General features: G+C 42.7%; 1 protein-coding gene across 3 annotated transcripts in view; it reads right to left on the bottom strand.

The window, feature by feature from the left end:
* The window catches only part of shroom1 (shroom family member 1), a 29722-nt gene extending 8494 nt beyond the window's left edge, over positions 1-21228 (bottom strand). For 2 of the 3 annotated variants that reach the window (XM_068601175.1, XM_068601177.1), the window contains exons 1-2: positions 21039-21228; positions 94-2982 (exon numbers count right to left, since the gene is read on the bottom strand). In XM_068601175.1, coding sequence (XP_068457276.1) covers positions 94-2780 — 2687 coding nt within the window. In that variant the 5' untranslated portion in view covers positions 2781-2982; positions 21039-21228. Of the gene's footprint in view, positions 1-93; positions 2983-5250; positions 5283-21038 lie in introns of those variants that run through there. The other variant, XM_068601176.1, reaches the window with a different exon arrangement.

Genomic DNA, 21228 nt, shown 5'->3' with positions numbered 1-21228 from the left:
GTTTTTGTGAGAATATGAATACAATTGTAAACAATTTAACCCATACAACAAAAAGTATCACACACGTTTTCTTGCTCTGCTTCTCTTTCGTACCTGATGGAGCTTGTCGATGAGTCAAGGATGCGGCCTGCAGAATGGGGTCTGTGGAGTTTCTTCTTGCCTTCATGATTTCCTGATAAAGGCCTGGGAACCCAATCGAAGGGTTTCTCCCCCAGAGAATGCCTCTGTCTTGATGGAGATGATATCTGGGGCGCTGGTTGCTGTTGCTCAGGCACCTTCTGGCCCGTCTTACGCTCCATGTACTCCACCAGGGCCTTTTGTTGCATGTGTTTCAAGTTTGTTTTGGAAGCGCTAGAGGCTGAAAGGGCTCTACCTCTCGTCTCAAACATCTTCCTCCGTGCTGCAACTAGTCCCTGCTCTCCTTCCAGCCAACGTTCCTCTCCCTCGCTTTCGTTGCCAAAGGAGCGGCATGCAGAGTGGATGGGGGCGCCACCAAGCTGGTTAAGTTTATCTGGTTCAGAGAAGCACATCTTCTTCTGCTCTTGAGTCAGTCGCTTCCTCCCTCCGATGCGTGCTACCTGGGGCTGGGCTACATTCACTGGTCTCTCGATTTCCTGTTCCGTCTCTTTGTCCCTCTCCTCCTGCCTCTCCCTGGCTTCTTCTTTTATGCTCCCCCTCTCTGTCTCCTCAGAGGTCACAGAGGGAGTGAGTGTATCTGTGGAAGTCTCGGAGTCCTGTGATAGGGAGAAAGTGTGAATAACTGTGGGTCTCAGCTCAGATTTTTGCCTGATTCGGTGTGGCCATGACAGCTGCAGGTCCTTCCTTTTAAACGACGTCTCCCTTAGAACCTTCGACTGGGCATCTTTTAGCTTCTCTTTGTAGTACTTTTTAAAGGAGTCATCCAGAGTGTTAGAGGCAACCGATATAACTTCCCCTCTATCTTTGCTGCTTGTGTCGCCTTGTGGAGCTCTGTCCTCATCTTCAACAGCCACGTCTTCACGGTCTATTCTGTTTGGGATCGCTTCATTGCCTTTTATACTGAAATCAGCATCCTTTTTAGGCTGCAACGCTGCCCTGCTAGCTCCAGTGAGATGGTACAGAAGCGGGGTTGTTTCTTTGTTGATCCTCTCGCTGGCTAAATCACCCAAGGGCTGTCGTTTCCCTCTCTTTGCCTGCTCCTCTCTCTTGTGGTAGTTGGGCTGTTCATTGTTGATCAGTGAAGTCACCTCCTTTGTATGTTTGGTTGAATGTGGTGAACAGTTCCTATCAGGTCCACAGTAGAATATGGGATTGTTGGCAGTGTGGCGCCCAATATCTCGATTCTGAATCATGTCGATTTCTTCCAAGGCATCGAAGCTCCGAGAGGACCGGGTCGAGATGCAAGATAGCCTGCGATTCTCCTGGTCCTGGCTTCTGAAGGAAAGGTCCTGGCTCTGGGAAGTGAAAGTCTCTCTCTCATCTGGAATCACACCACTGGAAGAGCGAGAACTCTCCTGGAGAGGTCTGAACAAATTATCCATTGTGCTGTGGCATCTTTCTTTTTCTCTTAGCCGGTGTGTCTCCACCACAGTGGAGCTCTCGCTCCCAGCCTCAGACCCACACACAGAGGCAGAGTGGGTCCTCATTCCAGATTCAGACTTACACATTCCTGTGACAAAGTAGAACTGACCTTTATGCTGGATGCTGCTGTTGATTAAACTCTGACCAGCATTCCAGGGGCTGGCAGCTCGAGTTGGCTCTGACCCAATCCAATCATGAGCCGAGTGCGCCCTTTTGCGCTGACTCTCAAAATGGCTACCGCTACCACTGGACTTAGGATGGTCTCCACTACATCCATCATTGCTTGAGGGATGTCTGAGTTTCAGGTGCTCAGGCTGGCTCGTGCCTCGGGGAGGTGATCGGCCGAGGATGTTTGTTGACTTCTGCTGCTCAGAGGCAGCTTTGCTATCGGGGATGAAAATGTATTCTGGGTTCAACGGCGCCCTGGTCTGATCATGAGCCTGGAGGTGCGGGCGGTAGCTGGGTGGTTGTTGGGCCTGCGGCTGTTGCGAGCCTCTCCAAACTGAGTACACTGGGTCAGAATGTAAGCTTGATTTGCCTATGTCTGGGTTAGCCGTCTCAGGTTTCTGGGTATTCAGACCATGTGGCTGTGTATGCAGTCTGTTGAGGGGTTTGGGCTGTTTTTGAGCCTGTGGTTGCTGGGGTTGAAACTCAGTACCTTGATGGTGGACCCTGCTGTTTTCCAAGTTTTTCGTGGCTATAAAACTATCCAGGCGTGCTGGGACTGGAGGAGGACGGACAGGAGGGTAAGCACCTTGCGATAGAGCCCTCAAACGTCCCTCTTTTTTCGTGATAGTTTTGTTGTTGTTATAGAGACTGTCATAGCCGTTTAGGTTGTGGTGGTTTACATTGGTGCTGGTATTGTTGCGATACTGCTGTGAGATAGCTTCCACAGAGCGATAGAGCTGGTCCATGGTCTTTGAGTCAGACTGCAGAACCTGAGTTGGATGGTAAAGGGATTTTACGTACTTAAGATCAGCATAGTGGCTGAAGGAGCTGGAGTGGAGGTCATCTGGGAGAAAAGGAGAGGGGTAGTCCGGGGCAGTTGACCCGCCAGAGAAAGAGCTGTATGCAGAGTCTCCTTTGCCGTGTTGGTGGTGGGCAAGTTGGTCGGCGATGCTGCTGTTGGACTTGGCTGGGGAGAGCCGGCTGACGGGCAGGCTCAGAGGATGCAGGTCCACGTTGCTCATTCTCTCAAAGTGCAAGTTATAGGAATCCATGGAGGACTGGGGCGGATGGCAGGAAGAGAAGGGCTGGGTCTGTAAATATGTCGTACGGGTATGTGCGCTGATGCATGTGTCTTCCTTGTGGGTGAAACTGGAAAAATTACCACCGACACCTTTGCATCAGGTTGTCCGTCACGCTGGTTGCTATTTAGGTCATTTTTCTGCCTTCTTTTTTATTCAAGACGCTCAGTAGCTCCTGAGGGGGGAAACACAAACACAGAACAAATTTGTTATCAACATCAATTCTTGACTCAGGATTCACCCTCCTGTCGTGGCAAATGACTGCTCACCTGTAAAGGTTAGACAAAATGTGTGTTCAAACAGAGAGTGACTGACCGATACTCAATCCATCACATGGCTTTGTACGGTCTCCACAAACATAGCATTGCATAGCTGTTTTGACTGCTTTATAACGGCATGACAGCTTTACACAAACACACATGTTTGTATTAGATTATCAACTTGGCATGTCCACTATGTTAATGGAAGACACAGCTGCATCCCCATGTACAATAATAAACAGCTTCATCGCTCTCCATCTGCTCAAACACTACTAAGATCCCAGAAAACGGTTAGTCACCACAGAAAAATCTTTGCATGGCATTTCTAGGTCAAATTCCTTGAGTGAAAAGCTCCACCGGTTATGAATTGCAAAGACAAGTAAATGTACCTCGAGATTTCCCCCCCAGTAGAAAGGTTTAAGCCTACCCAGCAAAGTGAAGGTGCTGGTACCTGGCAGCACCAATATTTTTACCAATAAGTCTATTATAATGTTGTTTTTCTTCATTCATTTGGGATATTTTTCACTCATACTTTCTTTTTACTTTACTGCTTTACTTGTTAAGAGCCAAATCTTTTTACAATCCTATTTTCTGAGAAAATATTTAGCGTACCTTTACATTTCACAGCTCACACGGTTGACTGCAGCTTGGTTTAGTAGGTCAGAACAGTTAACCACCAATTCAAGGAGTCTGTCTGCCATTTTGCATCAACGTGGCCCCTAATTAACCACCTTGAGGTTGGCGGTGCACGTTGTAGAACACACATGAAAATATGTCAGGAATTCCATATGGAGCAACAGAAATCTGGGAGGATTAGTCATGTGATGGATGTATAATGCTTTGTTATACAGAACTGCAACCTGCAAAGACCTTTCTACCTTTTACCCTTATTGCTCTTGGGACAGAAGCATTTGGAGGAGATTAAACACGTAACTATAAAAGTAAGTGTACAAGACGCTGTAGTCCTTTGCAGATTGCTGTAAAGCTATAGCAACCAATACAACACTTGCAAATGCGACTTAATCAATAGTCTTTGGGTCTTTCAAACATAAACTTCTGCGGCACAGGCCATTTGTTTTGACTAGGATGATTGTTTTATTGGCCAGAAACCAATTAATTTTATTATTGACTTCAGTCTATGTTGAGTTTCAAACTCAAAGTACTTTTTTCTCAAGTTCACTAGTCCACCGCATTTTAAAACTTAAAAAGGGATGCAGTTTTCTAATCACACATAACCCTGCTGCAATCACAAATTATCCAAAAACTCATCTTCAGTACAGAGACCAGCCCCTGCAGCTTAATGATAGGTTTATGGTGGACTCTAATGACAGAGTAGATGCAGTCTTCTCTCTCCCATGACATGCATGCATTTTCTAATGACATGTCATCAAGTTGAAGCTACATGGCTGTCATGCATACACAAGGTCAACGCCAATAAAACATAGACAAGCCAACCAGCTCAACTTGGACACTGCAGTATTACAATTTGGTCTTTCGCATTGATGGATTGCAAGAAACGCTGTGTATGGAACTAATAGTTATTCTCGCCAACCAATGCAAAAATCCTGACGTAAACGACCACTTAGTACCTTAGACTGACAAATGACCAACCCTTTGCCGGTATTGTCGCATCTGGATGCCGAACTGAAAAAAACAAATCAAAGATGATCCTAGGTGGTCGTTTTGCATACACACAAAACCCACCTCCCAAGAGCCTTTCAAACTACAGTATTAAGGGAGATTCCATGAGTTTATGAAGGCCCTTCTGATCTGTGGTGTGTCTCCGAGTGAGAGTGAGTTGGGTTTCCAGCCCTCCTCTTCTCTCTGCAAAAAGAGAGGGAGAGGCTCCCAAACAGGGGAGCGCTCAAGTGGAAGTGATGGAGGGGACAGGCAGTGACAAAATGTACAGAGAGGAGAGAAGAGAAGAGAGGGGGGGGGGGAGGTTGATGCAGAGGGTGACCGGCCCAGACAAATACCCTCACACGCAAACCACAACAACAGCAGACAACAGAGCTGAACAATGTCAGCCGGAAAGCTGAACACAAGTTGGAAGGACTGGATCAACAGTCACAGCAGCAAGGCAGATGGCTATGAAGCAATTAACCACTTGCAGGCTGGTGTGAATGGAAGAGTATAAAGTTCAGAGAGCACCATTAGCAAGAAAGAAATAGGAAACAACTCACCCAAACTTTGAGTTTAAGTCGCTGACCTTCCCAGGTGCCATCTGAGAAAGCAAAGTGGCCGAAGTTTCAACTTAAATAAGGATCTGCTGAATTAGCCCCGTTTTTTCTATCAGAACATCTTTCTTCCTCTAAAAGAGGGACTAGACCAAGTAACCAAGAGAGCTAGATATTAGAGAGAAGGCTTCTCGCGAGTCCCTTCTCCCCCCACTGAGACCCGAAGCTGCCTAGCGGGAGCCACTGATTGGCCAGCCGATGACGTCCGGCTCTCCGATGCACAATGAGCGCAGCGGAGGGAATATTTCACTGCCGCAGATAGCTGCTAGTGCTGCCGGCCGCCTGAACAACAGAGAAAGAGGGGAGAAGAAAAAAAAAAAAGAGGCCTCGCATTCCTGGCTGGCTTCAAAGACGGAGCAGAGGCCGGGCGCCATTCATTCCCAAGGCCCTGAGCCCGGCACATGGAGACTAGCCAAGGCAGGAGGGAGGACGGAGGAGGGGAGCGGGTATAGTGGTGGTGGTGCTGGTGGGTGGATGGGTGACCTCCCAGCCTCCACCCAAAAAAACAAAGACTAACTATCCCCCACCATCACCCTCATTTTCTCTTATTCCTGACAACTATTAGTCTGTATTCGTTTATTCTTTAACACACAGCTAACAACGCACTCATAATCCCTACTTCAGTAAGACTGATGAAGGTCATCATTATTGTAATTTATGAAAGAAGCGTTGTGTTTAGTTCATGTAGAAATTTCAATTTTTTAGAAAAATAAATATATTGTTCTCAATGCATTCAATTACATTTTTGTTTTTGTTTTAAATCACCATGAAATTTGGTGGCACTGAACTATTTGAGGGAATTTAGTATGTTCACATAAGATAAAAAAAAAAAAGTTGAATACATTATGAGACATTGATCTGTCTTTTGCAGGAGTCAAACTCTCTCAATGACACGTCAAACAATGACCCTAGTTGCCCTCTGTATTGTTTTCTACGGTGGCTGTCAGTGCTCATCTTTGCAGAGTTTTTGTTGCTTTTAGCTGTGTCAGACTAAGTGGTGTAAAGAGCAGCATCAACGTTCTGTTGTTGCTCGTCCACCTGAAAAACAACAACATGACGTTTCTTTGTGAAGTAGGACTGAGACGGGGAGGGACGCAACCAGATTTCATGATTAATATGTGCGACTAGCTTTAGATACATAATTAAAAGATGTTTTATACAGCTTTGAGATGATAAAGGATTTATCAAGCCACCTTCCATGCGTATGAGAGAAGAGAAGTCCATAACAGGGGTCACCATTAAACAGAGATGCGTAAACAGGGATAAGCTCATGACCACTTTCTGCCCGGTAACTGAGCTGACTAAGTACTATATCATGGTGGAGGGAGGAGAGAGTGGCTTAAGAACCGCAAGAATTTAAAGACTATATTTTTTAAAAACAAAGCTAACAAGGTTATGAAAGGACATATTTTCGTACTTACAAGAAGATTGGATTTAAAAAAATTAAAACGAGTGAGAGAGCGCGAGAGAGAGCGAAATGATGGATTGTAGGGGGACGGGGGTAAATTCTTTCAGATTTTTTGTCATTCATTGGTGATTATGTGTTCCAGCGTGACCTTCGCCATGCTGCCACGAGACTGGACCACCAGGCGTCTTGAGAAGCCCAAGGCAGAAATAAATAGATAACAGAACACAGACAAAAGGAGGTACAGGAGGATAAAACGGAGACAGCAGACCCACAAAAACAAAATGTGAAAGCAGAAACATGGAGGACACAGCTATAAGAGATAGAGATGAAAGACACAAGCAGGAAATTTGGGAACTACAATGACTAATGCATTGGTAGCCAGCCAACAAGCGAGCAAGCCAAAAGCAATAAGCCTGTTAGCCCTGCTGGCCTTGCTAAGTCTGTGGATAAAGATGATGATGGGTCGACGGGCCTCTGAGGAAAACTACCGTTAAGTTAACACTGTTGCTCTCAATCAGAAGGAAACACTTTAAATCTGCTCTCCGTGAAATTCAGAAACAACTAATAAAGGATCCTCATCAGTGCAGACCTTCTGGTACGGCACAGCCAGAAAACCACAGGTGTAATCAATGACATTAATTAGGGCTCTAGTTGAGAATGCTCTGTAGTGTCAGCACCAGACTCAAGGTAATTGTGCTCTGGATGACTGTCAGCCACCAGTGATCGACGTTGGCATCGTTCAGCATGACGCAAGTCTGGTGCGACCTGGAGGATTTTCAAATCTTTAAGAGATTTCTTTCTTCTTTTTTTTTTTTTTATTCTAAAAACGCACACACAAGATAATTCAGCCAAGACTTCACACACTTTGTGTTTGTTAAACGATTTTAGAGTGACGACTCCAAGGAGTTGGGATCTCATAGAACCAAACTTATCAGGTGGCTGCACCTGCGTGTGAAATGTTCACCAGGCACATAGATGTTGCAGCACAAGCAGAGATAAAAACAAAATGTGTTTGTTTTTTTTTTCGTCTTTGTGCGAGCTACTGCCATAATTTAAGATTATTGTAATTTGTATGCTGGTGGAGGGGAGAGTGAGAAGTGGCTATTGGGGGTTTATGCCTAATATTCCATTAGGACAAGACAGTTAAAAATATGGCTAATATAGCAGACAACTCCAAGCGCAGAGCAATAATAAAAATTTTAAAAAAAATCACGATCAAAATGCGCCACTCTTGCTAATAATTTACGCCATTTGTTGTAATGATTTAAATTATTCCACTGACCATTTGGCCTATAAAGGCCTTCATTAATATGTGAATCATTATATTGATTAGTTACTCATTGTACTTGACCTTCCATTAAATACTACTCCGGTAGCCTTTACACCAAGGTAAGAAACATACAGTTGCACAACAAACGTATCCTGTAACCTTTAGCTGGTGTCTTCAAATTGGAAATTAAAACCCATTTCTGGATTAAAATGGATAAAAGGCGGAATCTCTTTCTCTCACACACACACACACACAGAGTAATACTGCATTATGACTTCACTTCTGGACTCGAGCCTCCCACAAGGCCTGAAAGACCTCACTCCTATTGTCCCTGATCAAACAGAATCGGAGAGGAAGCTGTTTTTGAAAAGGTGGATGTGGTCGGGTGTTGACCACTGGCGGAGCATTGCATCCATTAGCGGGAAAGGGAAAACCATGTTGCCGTGCATCGTTATGACCGACGTCCGCAATGCAATTTTCTCCTGTATGTGCGTCAAACACACAAAAAAGAGGCCGCGTCTCTGAGTGTGCAGGGGAGAGAGACTGTAGCTGTGTGTTGCTGGGCAGTGCTCACATCGCTGTCTAAAATCTCTAACTGATCAAGACAAGCTGTCACACTCTAATAAGCTCTGCATTCCTGCCTTGATCTGGCCTAAATACCTACTTGACAATATTAACATTTGGACTACTTAATTACATGTTGATGTGTTCACGAAAGTTGACTACACCTAAATAAACCGACAATGGCAGGGCTGTAACTCGCCAGCAGCCCCGTCATCTGTATGTGGCACACACATGCACCCGCACAAAATATGACAAGGTCAATAGGAGCGTATTAATAATGTTCTCCGTTAAGCACTCTGTATCCTCCCTCGTCAACCATTAACCAGGAAATGCAACATGCCTGGCAACGTCGAGCTTTAAAACTGAACACTGTGAATCATAAACTTTGTATTACTTCTGTGGCTTCTGAGAAGACAATTACTTTTGTATTACGGACTCCCCCCCGGGGGGCTGCAATATGATCTAGTCATGGTGAATTTAATTGGATACTGTAGGAATTCCTCCACACTAGAATAGCACAAGGCTGCAGGCGACAGGAGTTTTGTTTGAGTGTAGGTGCGTTTGGTCTGGAAATGGGGGCATGCAAATTCACCATTATTGCAGAGTATTGTTTTCAGTTTTTAGTATGTGTTTTAAAATCTGAGAACATACTGTTCTGGGTCAAAGTTGGATGTGGAATGATTGATAAAAAAAGACATTTATGGAGGCAATTGCATTGCAACTGAATACTAAACTGACACTAACAAAAAGGGCCATGTTTTAAACATGAAATAAAACTTTATGTAGGAAACAATACGTCTTGCACCTTGAACATACCAATCATTTTTCCAACCAACTTTTCTTAATATGAGGTGGTAAACTTTGACCTATACGTGCGAGAAATGACTCGTGTCTGTCACACACACACACACACACACTCGACATCAAGGCTCACGTTTCGACAGCTTAAAAACAGGGACAGCACTTCACCACATCTCTTCAAGGCAAACAATTACCTTATTCAAATGTACGATACCAACAGCAAACAGGGGGGCCACAGTGACAAAAGAGGGCCAGGACGAGGAATGTACGAAAGGAGGAAAAACACCGAAAGTGAGAAAGAAGAGACGGCCCGGCAGGAAGTTGAGGACAAACACCACAGGAAAGGAAATACAATAACAAATAACCACCTTCCTGTTCAAAAGGTGGGAAAAGTCTCAATGACTCCATCATTACGGGAATATATTCTTTAAAATTAGAGGAAAAAAAACACCTATTGTTCTTGGGTCACTATAAATCAAGCCTTTTCTCTCAACAGACGCAACACACACTGTCTACATCTCAGTGGGACAGATAATACAAGAATCAGATGAGTCTTCACCTAAGTTTTGGGCAAGATCCATCAACATCCTCCTTCTGCCTTTGCATAGCTGCATATGCTATTTTCTCAATAAAATCAATAAAATGTCAGAAAATAGATAACATGCGAATACTATGCAAGAGTGCCTCGCAAACCAGAAATGATGTCATTTTTCACCGCCGCTTTCATCATCGGAGCGTCTACCAGCTGGCTCAGCTCGTGTCACCTCTTGTCGCTCGCCCTCTCGCCCTCTCGGCCCCAGTGGGTGCTGCAAACGTCTCCGTTATGTTACGCAATGAGCTGCGGCCTGACAGGCCGACCACAGACACAGAACAGACGCATGACTTCATCCGTGGTGGCCCCGGAGCTGGCACTGGCAGCAGCCGTGACACTGTACGAATTCAGCAAGAGCACATGGGGTTTGACGCTGACGTCAAGCCTCGACTGCATGTATGGTTCTGATAATCGTATTGTTTTTTCAGTACTGAAAAGTAATCAAATAAAAAAGATAATTTGATTGAATGTTGCATCTTAAAGAGATAGCTATTTAAAGAGTTTTTGAAGTTGTTCCTTCAGCCTGCCTCACAATTATACTTCTATACTGATTTTTGAAGTAATGCAGTCACAAAAGAAATTTAATTTAAAAAAAACAAACACACAATATCACAATATTCTTTTGTTTTTACGCTTAAATGTTAAATTATGAATTTCTAGCAATGATAGCAGCAGATATCCAGGGAAACATCTCACCTTCTATGAAATGGATTGGGACAGCTCCTTTGTGCAGACATCGCGGTTGCCAGAGGATGCAACCTATCATCTTTGGTGATCCACTGACCTTTTTCTCCATCACCCCACAAGGTGAATAACCTTGATGTTCCCTGATGTGTTCATCTTGCGCATTCTTAAAGTCATATAGTCAATACGTCGACTAAAAATAACCAAATACCTGAAAAACAAATGCCATTCCCACCCGCCTCAGCTGCACTTTGTTTTTTGCTAATTGCAAATATGAGCATGTTCTCGTGCTTAACCAACAGCGCGATAGCGTGTTTATTCAGCACAAGGCAACATTGTGCCTAAGAAGTGCTTCAAAGAGCACTCGATAAAGAAGAGAAAGTGACTTGAGAGTATCTGTCAGAGGACTTCAAACAACTAACAATATAAAAACCCTACAATAAAACAATCTAATATCCGTGTTAGGTAAGCATGGGGATAATATCGATCAGCAGGCCAAACACATGACACTTTATGGTGGCGTGGCACTCTGACCCGCTGTGCCTTATCACAGGTTTGGTTGTTTGGCAGAGGCACATTGAAAGGAATGTGCCTGATAAACAGCTCGGGCAGGTAAAGATACAGCAGGTAAAGCAAACAGATTGTTGTACTCTGTACACGGCTTTCATGCAAAGCGAATCAAAGAAATCTAACTTTCGGCGACTTGTAATGCTCCGTTTATCTCACACGTCCACAACTCAACCTCAGAGGGGATTCAATAATCACCATGTTGGAAAGTAGTAATTACGCAGCGGCATCAGCAGTAAAATATTGTTATTTTGTGCTTGTTATCGAGTTTACCGACTATTCAAATGTAACTTATATGACTGTTGTCTGCAATGATCTCACCTGTCATTTATTGCCCTGTACAGACGGCAGGTAAAGATAAGAGGATAGCCTGCTGGACACTTCCTCGTTGAATGAACAACTGTGCATACAGAAAGATCACAGGGGTATAAATCCCTGTGGGGTTACATTCAATAAAGCAACGAGGTGACTTGTTGCGGAGAGATATTACTTCCAAATGGAAGTCATGATTTTCTACAGGCAAGGTTGATAATTATTTTCATTATCAATTAATCTGCCAACTAAAATAGGCTAAAAAAAAGTGCAAGGTGGTCTGTCCTGAAGTCTGTCCTGAAGTCTAAAACTCCAAATGTATTCGGTTTATCATCATAGAGGACGAAGGAGACCAGAAAACTATTCACATGCGAGAAAACATGGAGTGCTGGATTTTTCTCTGAAACGAGGCTTGGACGTCATATTCAGTAAGACATCCTGATTATTTCACAACAGAAGGCTAGGACAACGTTTTAGTTTCAATACCAAATACCCATTACATAATAATATTAGATATTTAATCCTGCAGTGTTGGGAATATGCAAGAGAAGAAGTGCCAGATTAACAAGGGCAAGGGCAACTTCTGCAAAGACGCCTAAGCACCAATCAAGAATTGCAACAAAAAAAAAGTGTTTTGCAACAGCACATAGTGACAGAGTAGGCCTTCAATTTCGTTGCTCTAGTCAGCTGACTTTACTTTGTCCGCTCCAGACATTTCATCTAACAGATGGAAAGGCTGCGTCTTTCGCCCCGGGGTATTTAGACACTGCACACCAACACCTTTCATGGGGATACTTTATCCCCATTTTTCTGAAGTCAAACAAATCCTAAATCTCCACATTATCACTATAATTTTTTCCATAATTATTAGGAGTACGTGTTTTCCCTTCCTGAAATCATCCGACCTCCTCGAGTGCCCACAGTCAGGTTACAGTACTAAGTGACCTGCTGAGCTCCGAGACGACAGCATTCCTCGTATTGGCCTTGTTGCGCCCCAAGACCCATCTAATATGAGACAATTACTGCCAATGAATGGATTTTTTTAGACCACAGAATATAGTGAAAGCTATACAAGGATTAGTTTAAAAGGGGGGAACACATTCCAGTCTCCAACAGTAAATAAATTTCCCCATAGTGCTTCCAGAAAAAAAATCTGCTGAAGCCAGGCATCAAGCAAAGTGAGTCTTTTGTTCCACACAACCATTCTGTGCTCGTTAAGGGCCTCACACACCCCAACAGGTGTTTTCAATTACCTTCACTGATTAGAACAGTGCCCAGAAGAAGGAGGGTGGATCTATGCACCAACAATGCTGTGGCCACACTGGATTTTCCTCATTTCACAGAAGCCAGTTTGACACGTTGCAGTGGGGAAAGCACAGCTGTGACAGATCCAGTAATTATGGTTAAATTCCATTTGGCTGCTTCAATCAAACTCAGCCCGTACACACTCACACAGTGCTGAGAAGAGGTCTGATCAGTCCAAGTAAAAACACCTGTGGGGAGTATAGCGTGCAAAAATATCAACCCTCCCTTGTTGAAGACAAATATCCTTAATGTTTTTGAGTACACCCTATTATGACATGTCAAAATGTCTGCCATATTTTTTATAATTAAATTAAAACCACTCATGTCCTAGTTAGCTTAGCATAAAGACTGGAAATGGGGAAACTGTCAGCCCTCAGTTAAAAAAAAAAGCAGCAACTCTAATTTTGACTAAGGTTTTCTTAATCTGTACTCGCAGAAATAAGGATAACTCTTGGTTTGGAAGCAAATCACGCTCTTTACTTAAATTGTTGAGTAAGTTCTTTCAGGTAAAAGCACTTCACACCCAGTCACCTAGAACATGATTACACGCTGAGCCTGATTGAGTTATATTCGCTTGATTCTTTATCCTTCTATCTCTGAAAACAACTCTTGTTAATTAACCAACGCATTCAAAAACAATCATCCGTCATAGATGCAGAACATTTTTAACCAATACAATTCGGCCACATCCTTGTGGTCCTTGTGCACACAAATTCTGCACTGACGTCAGAGGGAACGGCTTATGGACAGCCGGAGCAATTCATGCATGGCGCTCCTGCTGTTACACGGGCACGTCTCTGACATCATGTCTGGTGATGAAGGAGAAACAGACAAAAACAAAAAAAGTAATCCGAGGATGAAAAGAATAAAAGGTGTAAAATACCAGGGTCGCCATCAACAATCTAATACGGCGTGATGAAAGTGAACAGATGTGCCTACAAGCTCTGCTTTTATACCTGGCAGGATGCTTTAAGCGGCATGAAAAGGGGAGTCCAGAAACACGACACGCTGCCTTGCAGAGCGGCATGGTTTTCTCAGTGTTGCGCAGGACTTAATTTGAATTGCAAACCAGTGTGCAAGGGTGAACAGTTCAAATTCACTTCCCCCCCCATTGAGCCCAACATGGCTGCCATTGAAGACAACAACAAATCCGAGCCGATACAAAGTGGGAATAAAGCAAGTAAGAAAGTGGGCAAATTATCATGAGCACCCGCCCCGAGCTCATTAATCCAAGTGGAAGTGACGATCCATAATTAAGCAGATGAAGATAAAGATGTCTTGTGGGGTAGCAGGTTTTCTGACATGCGGAATTATTCGGTCTCATATTACCATTCTTCAAACTCCGTTAAATTATTGGCTTTTCACTCCCGTCTCCTCCTCAGTTTACGCCTCGGACAAAAGATCTGTGACTTTTGTCCAGAAACTTTGGGTCCCGAATCCCGAGACATCGTTTTTCTCCCTGTAGACAGATTTCTTGCCTCCCACCTTGTAAGGCACAATTTGATATGGGAAAAAAGCAAAAAACCAAGGCACACAAAATAGCAGATGGCTCGATCACATCCCTCAAGGTATCCAATTTTGCCAAACCTGCCATTTCTGGGTGCCTGAACCGTTTAATTTATGTTCAAAGCTGTTAAATAAACTCACTGAAGTACATATTTAATGTATTGCTTGAATCTAGTTAAAAACCTTCGTCAAACATTTGGCCCTAGCATCCACAAACTAAAACAAACATCCAATCCAAAAGCCTTAAACAACTAAAACAACTTGCACAGTAGTGACAACTGAAATGAAATTACCCATCATACCTATAAAAAGCCTGGCATTTAGGCCCCAAACACACAAAGGGAAAGTTTCAACATCTACTTGTCATTTCTAATATTATCTCCCTTCTCTTGCTTCTAACTCGCTCAATCTGCTCATCAAGCCTGCAGAGGGGATTATTCTGTAAAATGAACCCTTGAATAAATGTGATTTAGTGGACACTTTAACACTAGAAAAACAAGAATACAGCTTTCGGTTTTATAGTGCAAAGATCTCAGCTTTCAACTTGTTCAATGGCTTTTCCATGTCCATATACCGTACAAACTAGTGCTGCTACATTTTTTGGAAGCACAGCAGTTGACAGCCTTGTCATAGATGAGAAAAACACTTCCTGGTATTAAAGCACCAACAGCTTTTCACATTAAATTCATCTTTTCCAGGTGGACACTGAGTTAACATTCATGCGGTGTTGTCAACCTGATGATCAACGTAACACAGCCAACTATTCCCCCCCTTAAACAGCCTGATAAGTCTCTCAAACTCAGTAATCCTGGGTAAGCGCTTTTTCCTCTGAGAAGTTTGCTTTATGCTGCAATAAGATATATACAAAAAATAAAGCGACAATGAAAAAGAAAATTATTGTTTTATCCGGAATACAGTTGTTCTTTGTTGGTAACCATTACCACGTGGATTGTGATTTTGCAGTCCTCCCACCTCCAACTCAGTGGCGCTCTATTGAAAGAAAAAAGTGAGTATAATGTGCTGATAATTAGAGCACCACCTGCCCCTCAGGCTACATAGACCACAGACTATAGATCTCCCATTACAGCAGCGCCTCCACAGACACTAAAAACTCTGTTAACTTTTTTTTAATTGTCCCGCTTTTGAAACTCAAACAGTAGCCTAATAGTACTGATCATCGCACAGGAGTCAAGTGATTTCTAATCTCTATTGTGTTTCCCGGCACAGAGTCTGCCACCGTGGTTAATTTTGGGGGAGCTGATCACAATGGGTTCCTTTTACCGCTGGCAGGGAAGGTTTCCTACCTCAGAGCGAGGGATGAGAGGGGGTTTAGAAGAGGAAGGAGGGGGGGGGGTGGCGTTAAGGCTGTAAAATAAATTACACAGAGATTAAACTTTACACCAGAAAACTCTGCACACACTCTGGACTTTGTAACCTGGGTGGAAAAAACTGGTGTGTTAGTCAGATGTGGTGCTGCTTGAGGAAGTATTGATGTGATTATCATTCTACGCTCATGGCTTGGCTGAATGCATTTGTCTCAGTTCAGAAAAAGAATATATATATATATATATATATATATATATATATATATATATATATATATATATATATATATATAGGGTTGCAACTAATGATTCATAATCAATCAGATAATTTATTAATTGACTATTAATGTAAAAAAAATAATTGTTATAAAAATGCCCATCACAAATTTGACGTCCTCAAATGTCTTGTTGTTTAAAAAAAATATTTTCCAATTATCAAGTAATTCTTTCACAACTAACTTACTTTTTGAACTTACAAAAATTGTGTCTTTTATTGTATCAACTGGCATGCTACTTATCAGTTATTTCTATGTACTAAGGCGTCTTATCTCAGCAACATACCTGAGTCACAAACCCAGGTGTCGAAGCCACTCCAGCTCCGACTGCGCACGCATAAAAATAGACATCAAGCCTCCACTTCCTGCCATGTCCGACAGCTGTAAATGACTCTTTTATCCGGCAATATCATGGCCGCATTACTGCCTCCGTGGCCGGCTCACGTCTCGATGACAACCCCTCACCCACACCTCTTCATCAGGGGCCGTGGAACGTAAGAGGGCCCTCCAGCAGAACTGTTAACGCAACGTGTCATGGAGGTACAGTGCTCACATGAACCCTCGAGCAAGACACAAAGGATGAGGGGTATAAACTGCAACAGCGTGAGAAAAAAACAAACTCTTTTCCTCTTTTCATAGGCCCCTTCTTTAGTGATGTTTTTGATGTGGCTTGGATTTGGAATGAGCTTTCTACTCAAGGCTGACAAAAGTGCCGGGGAAAAGATGACTTGTAAACATGGATGTAAACAAGTGCAGGTACCCAAACATGTTTTTGCTCAAGGACACAGGGTAAAGTAACACTGTAAACATTTGCTCGGTTCCAAAGAAAACTCCACAGGGCACCGTTCCTGACCCGACGACTATTTACATTCGAGAGTTGTGTTTGTTGTCTCTGCAGTGTTGCTGCTAACAGTTTTTCCTGTTGGTCTACATTTCCCCTCAAAAAAGGTAAAGAAAAAAGAGTCAACATATATTTCACAGCGGACCATACAAGGTTACTCACACACATGACATATGACACTACCCCATCCCAATGGGTCCTATAGGGCCACACAATAGTGTAGGTGTGGTGCTGCCAGATAGCCAGAGCAGGCCGACAGACACATAACCGTACACACTTTCCAGCTTGCCCTCAGGGGGTCTCGTATTAGTACAACAATAACCTCAGTCAGCCATTTGTCTCCTTCTCGCCCGTCTGCTCTACGGGACCTGAAGAGGCCTCTCTGTTCCCCGCACAAAAGGAGGACAATCGGACAACATTTCATCTCAGCTGCAGAGCAGTCAGTGGCCAAACCCATGGTAAAAAAATAACAAATAAAAACAGCTGAATAAGCCTTTTTTTTTCTCATTTTACAATAAATAAATGAATAATAACACTTATCTATTGAAGGAAGGCATTTTTCCTTTCGAGGCCAATAACTGTGAAAATATAAACCAACTTATAACAGGGTAGGAACTAGTGACTTAAACCTGCATCAACTTCCTTTACCGTTTCAGTTTATATGATTTTTAGCAAACAGTTTACACATCCAGCCAGTCATTGAGCATCATGAGTATTTATTTGAAGTTGTGTTTCTGGCCACCTGAAGAAACTATGGCCAATATTCACTTTCACTCTCCTTTCAGCTTTTCATAAACTACTGAGAGAAACATCAAGTTCTCTAGTTGCGATAAAAGCTCCATGATGCCATCCATGGTGGCCTCGATGCAAAAGCTATAACAAAAGAGGAAAGTCTTTACAGTAATTATTAAATTAAATCCTGCAAATGTCCCCAATGTGGGACTCATAAAGAAATATCTAATTTAATCAGTCCTGCCAAATGTTCTTATACTGAGCCGCATCACCTTCCTATCTATGACTCCACCACACAAAAAACACGGTCACAAGGTTTTCTTTCCAATTTAGAAAATAAACAAACTCAGACTTTCCTCCTATTATTTCCTATTACTTTTTAATAATGTGGGGAAATTGTTTTTACTTGTATTTGTCATCTTAAGCAGGCCCCTCTCTTCGGTTGGGTCGGGTTTTTGTCATATACCCATTTCCTCTGTCAGTCACTTTGAAGACACGGGTCGGATTCACTCATATGTATATCTTCATTTCTCTCAATATGCAAATAACTGGGATTTTTCTAAAATAATAATCACTTGTTTTTTAGGGGTTTTTTTTTAGATGATAAGTTAACATTTGGCAATAATGGTTATTTCCTACATTAGTTCATTCTCAGGGTCCCCATGAGGTAGTAGTTGTATGTTAATTATTTTTGGTAGAATGAGGGTTAAAGAAAACTTCCTGCAATGATGTCATACAATCTAAGCATATCTAAGCATGACATCATGATGACTTGCACAAACCAGGATGCCACACCTTATGTTAAACAGCCTGAACCACAGTTTAATGATAATGTTAGAGCACAACAATGTTATATGCATGATGTGACGTCTGGAGCTTATCTCTGATATGTCCTCCTGAATAGTTTAACATTACTACCAATTCAACCCTTGATAGTAATGTGGACTTTGGTCAGCTCACATTGTCGTTCTACAAGCAAAATCGTCTTCTTTTTGGGCGCAAATTTATTCCTGACCCCATTGTTATTGCTTTTAAGTAAATCTTCAGTTCTTATCACAATATTACATATAAAAAACTGCAGGTACTTGATCACATCAGCTGATTTATATCTAAAATCACGAGTTTTCATTCCAAATCCTCTTTTTGCAACTGAATAAGTCAATCATTTTACTGTTAAAACACACAATTGAATTCACCGCCCACTCAGACTGACTCATTCACAGTTATCACATGAACTCATGTATTTCCTGAAACCAGCAATGCTGGTGAAAGTCTGACATCATGCAAGTAACAAAAGGATGAGGTGGAATTACAGCAAGATCACACTTCCATTACGGGAAAGTGTAAACATCTCAGGTAAAAACAAATACCTGAAACCAACGAGCTGTGAACTGATTTACAAGTGTGACGCCTTCCTGCTACATCCTTGTCCATTATCTCACTCAAACACCTTCCTTAGATTCCAAAGAGTGATAACGATTCAATACAGCAGCATTAGGTTATTGGATAAAGGATTTTAATCGGCTTCATTTTTTAAATTTTATTATTATTTTAAATTTGACATAATATATCCCTTGCGTAATCTTACTGATTACACTTTTAGCAACTTTTTCACAATGTTTGAGAATGTAATATTTTGTTTTTCCTAAGGCCTCCATGAGGTTCACTATTGCTGCTGAACCCATCTGAACCTGATCTTAAGCCCGCAGCCAAACCAGTTTGTGTATCCTTGTAGAGGTGGGCTGTGTGAAAGGTCATTGAAAAAATGTAAACAACCGAGTAAAAACCAACACCCACCAGGAGAAGATTTCCGCGGTTAAAAGAACAACCAGCCCTACGAAATCAAAAAGAAAAAGAAAAACTACACTTTGCATGCAGTTCCAAACCCTAAAGTCGTACTTTGGGTCTGACATGTCCTCTAAAGACTGCCCCATCAATACCCTGCACACGTTTTGTAGTTCCCTCAGAGTGAAAAGGAATAAGAGCGACTTGACAAGAGGTCATGTTTCAACACCCAGGGTAAGTTTACATGGAGGGCCCATGGCTCTGTGACCCTTCTCCATTTTATAGCCTTGCCCTTTCTATTTGCTTCCATCTTTGGTTTCTGTCTTTCTTTCTCCTTTCAACTTCCTGCACACACTCAGGCCCCTAACTCATGCCATCACATAAACAATACAACCAACCCAAGATGCAGCGACAGTCCAATAGTCTAGTATAGACCATTCTCTGAGTCAGAAGCACATCTGACAAGATGGATGACTTGAGATGACTTTCAGATCAACAGGTGTCAATGTGTGCACCTCTGTGTGTGTGTGTGTGTGTGTGTGTGTGTGTGTGTGTGTGTGTGTGTGTGTGTGTGTGTGTGTGTGTGAACGCATGCTTTTTAGTTTGTCGATATGTGCGTGTGCATCACACCTACGCTCTTGCCTGTTCTGCACAAACGTCTCTGTCGGGGTCTCTTTGCGGCCTCCGGGTCAGACTCAGAGGGTGCAGTGGAGTCGATCCGGGTCAGCGGGCCGGAGCAGGGCCTCCACCGGCGGCTCACAGAGGGGCTAGTGTGCTCCTCCTGCTGCTCCGACCATCTGACCGATGCACCGCATGAGTGCTTCAGTTTCAGCCACAGCACAAAACAACAGTGTCTGGTTTCCCCCCAAAAGCAACGTTACCTTTTGTTCCCCACTTTAAATAAAACATGCTCCTGTCATTAGGTAAAAAGGCCCTCCTGTGCATAATTTAGGGCCAGGTATCAATTTGAGGAGAGGAGGGAAGGTTAGGGAAGGACAAGGCAGTTTTGTTTTTAACATTACTGTCAAGCAACAGATCTGCAACGATGTGCAACGTAACAATTGTGAAAATGGTAATTAAATGGGGTGATTTGGATTGCTTTGTTAATCCAGTTCGGAATCTTCATTACAGGGCTGCAACTTGCAACTTTCAACTAATCATCATCTTCATCATCAATTACTCTGTTAGTTCCATGATGACATTAAATTGCTTGTAAAAAAAAAAAAACATTAAAAAATCCACAATGTCAAAAGGTGTAAAAAGATCATTTTAGTTTGACTAAAATATCATCTATTATACATTATCCAGAACATCTGAACGTTTCACGTTATAGCTAAAGGTAAAACAAATGTCCCTAACTGCGAGGAAACCAAACTACAGCCCGAGAAGAATAGATTTAAATATATTTGCAAACATTACAAAACTTACATTATACCTATTTAAGTTGAATAATTTTAGCAACAGACTACCAATGTGTGTGTCAAATAAAGAAGCAACCACTACGACCACTAACAGGACTGTTTGCGTTTGCTCCTGCCAGAGCTGAGCTGAGATCAGTTGTAGCTCATTTAAGGACGTGTATTTTACTCCCAACAAACATCACAACTTTTAAAAAGCTACACCTCAAAAGAAATATTAATGAGAACCGATTTCCATTCCTCAGTTTATGTAAATAGTATGCAACAAGTTGACAGTTGACAACCGAAACTGCAGCACTGCAGCGATACTGGATGCACCTGCTGCTGCTGCGAAGTCCCCTTCACGTACCTGCTGATTCCCCGGTCACTTCGCCGCTTTCCACTTGTAGTCCTTGTTTCTGTCGGTTGCGCTTCCTCTTCTTGAGTGAATAACAGTTAAGACAAATAAACATAAACTAAGGGACAGAATTCTCTTTTATTTTCTTCTCGTAGTCGGCTATAACGTGCCTCTCCGCCCCCCGGTAATGAGCTTTCCTTTT

This window comes from Clinocottus analis, unplaced genomic scaffold (assembly GCF_023055335.1).
Source record: "Clinocottus analis isolate CAN_PGR_092001 unplaced genomic scaffold, fCliAna1.0.p SCAF_5, whole genome shotgun sequence".
Taxonomy (NCBI): Eukaryota; Metazoa; Chordata; class Actinopteri; order Perciformes; family Cottidae; genus Clinocottus; species Clinocottus analis.
The sequence above is the reverse complement of the archived record's forward strand: the minus strand, read 5'-3'. Positions and strand labels throughout refer to the sequence as shown.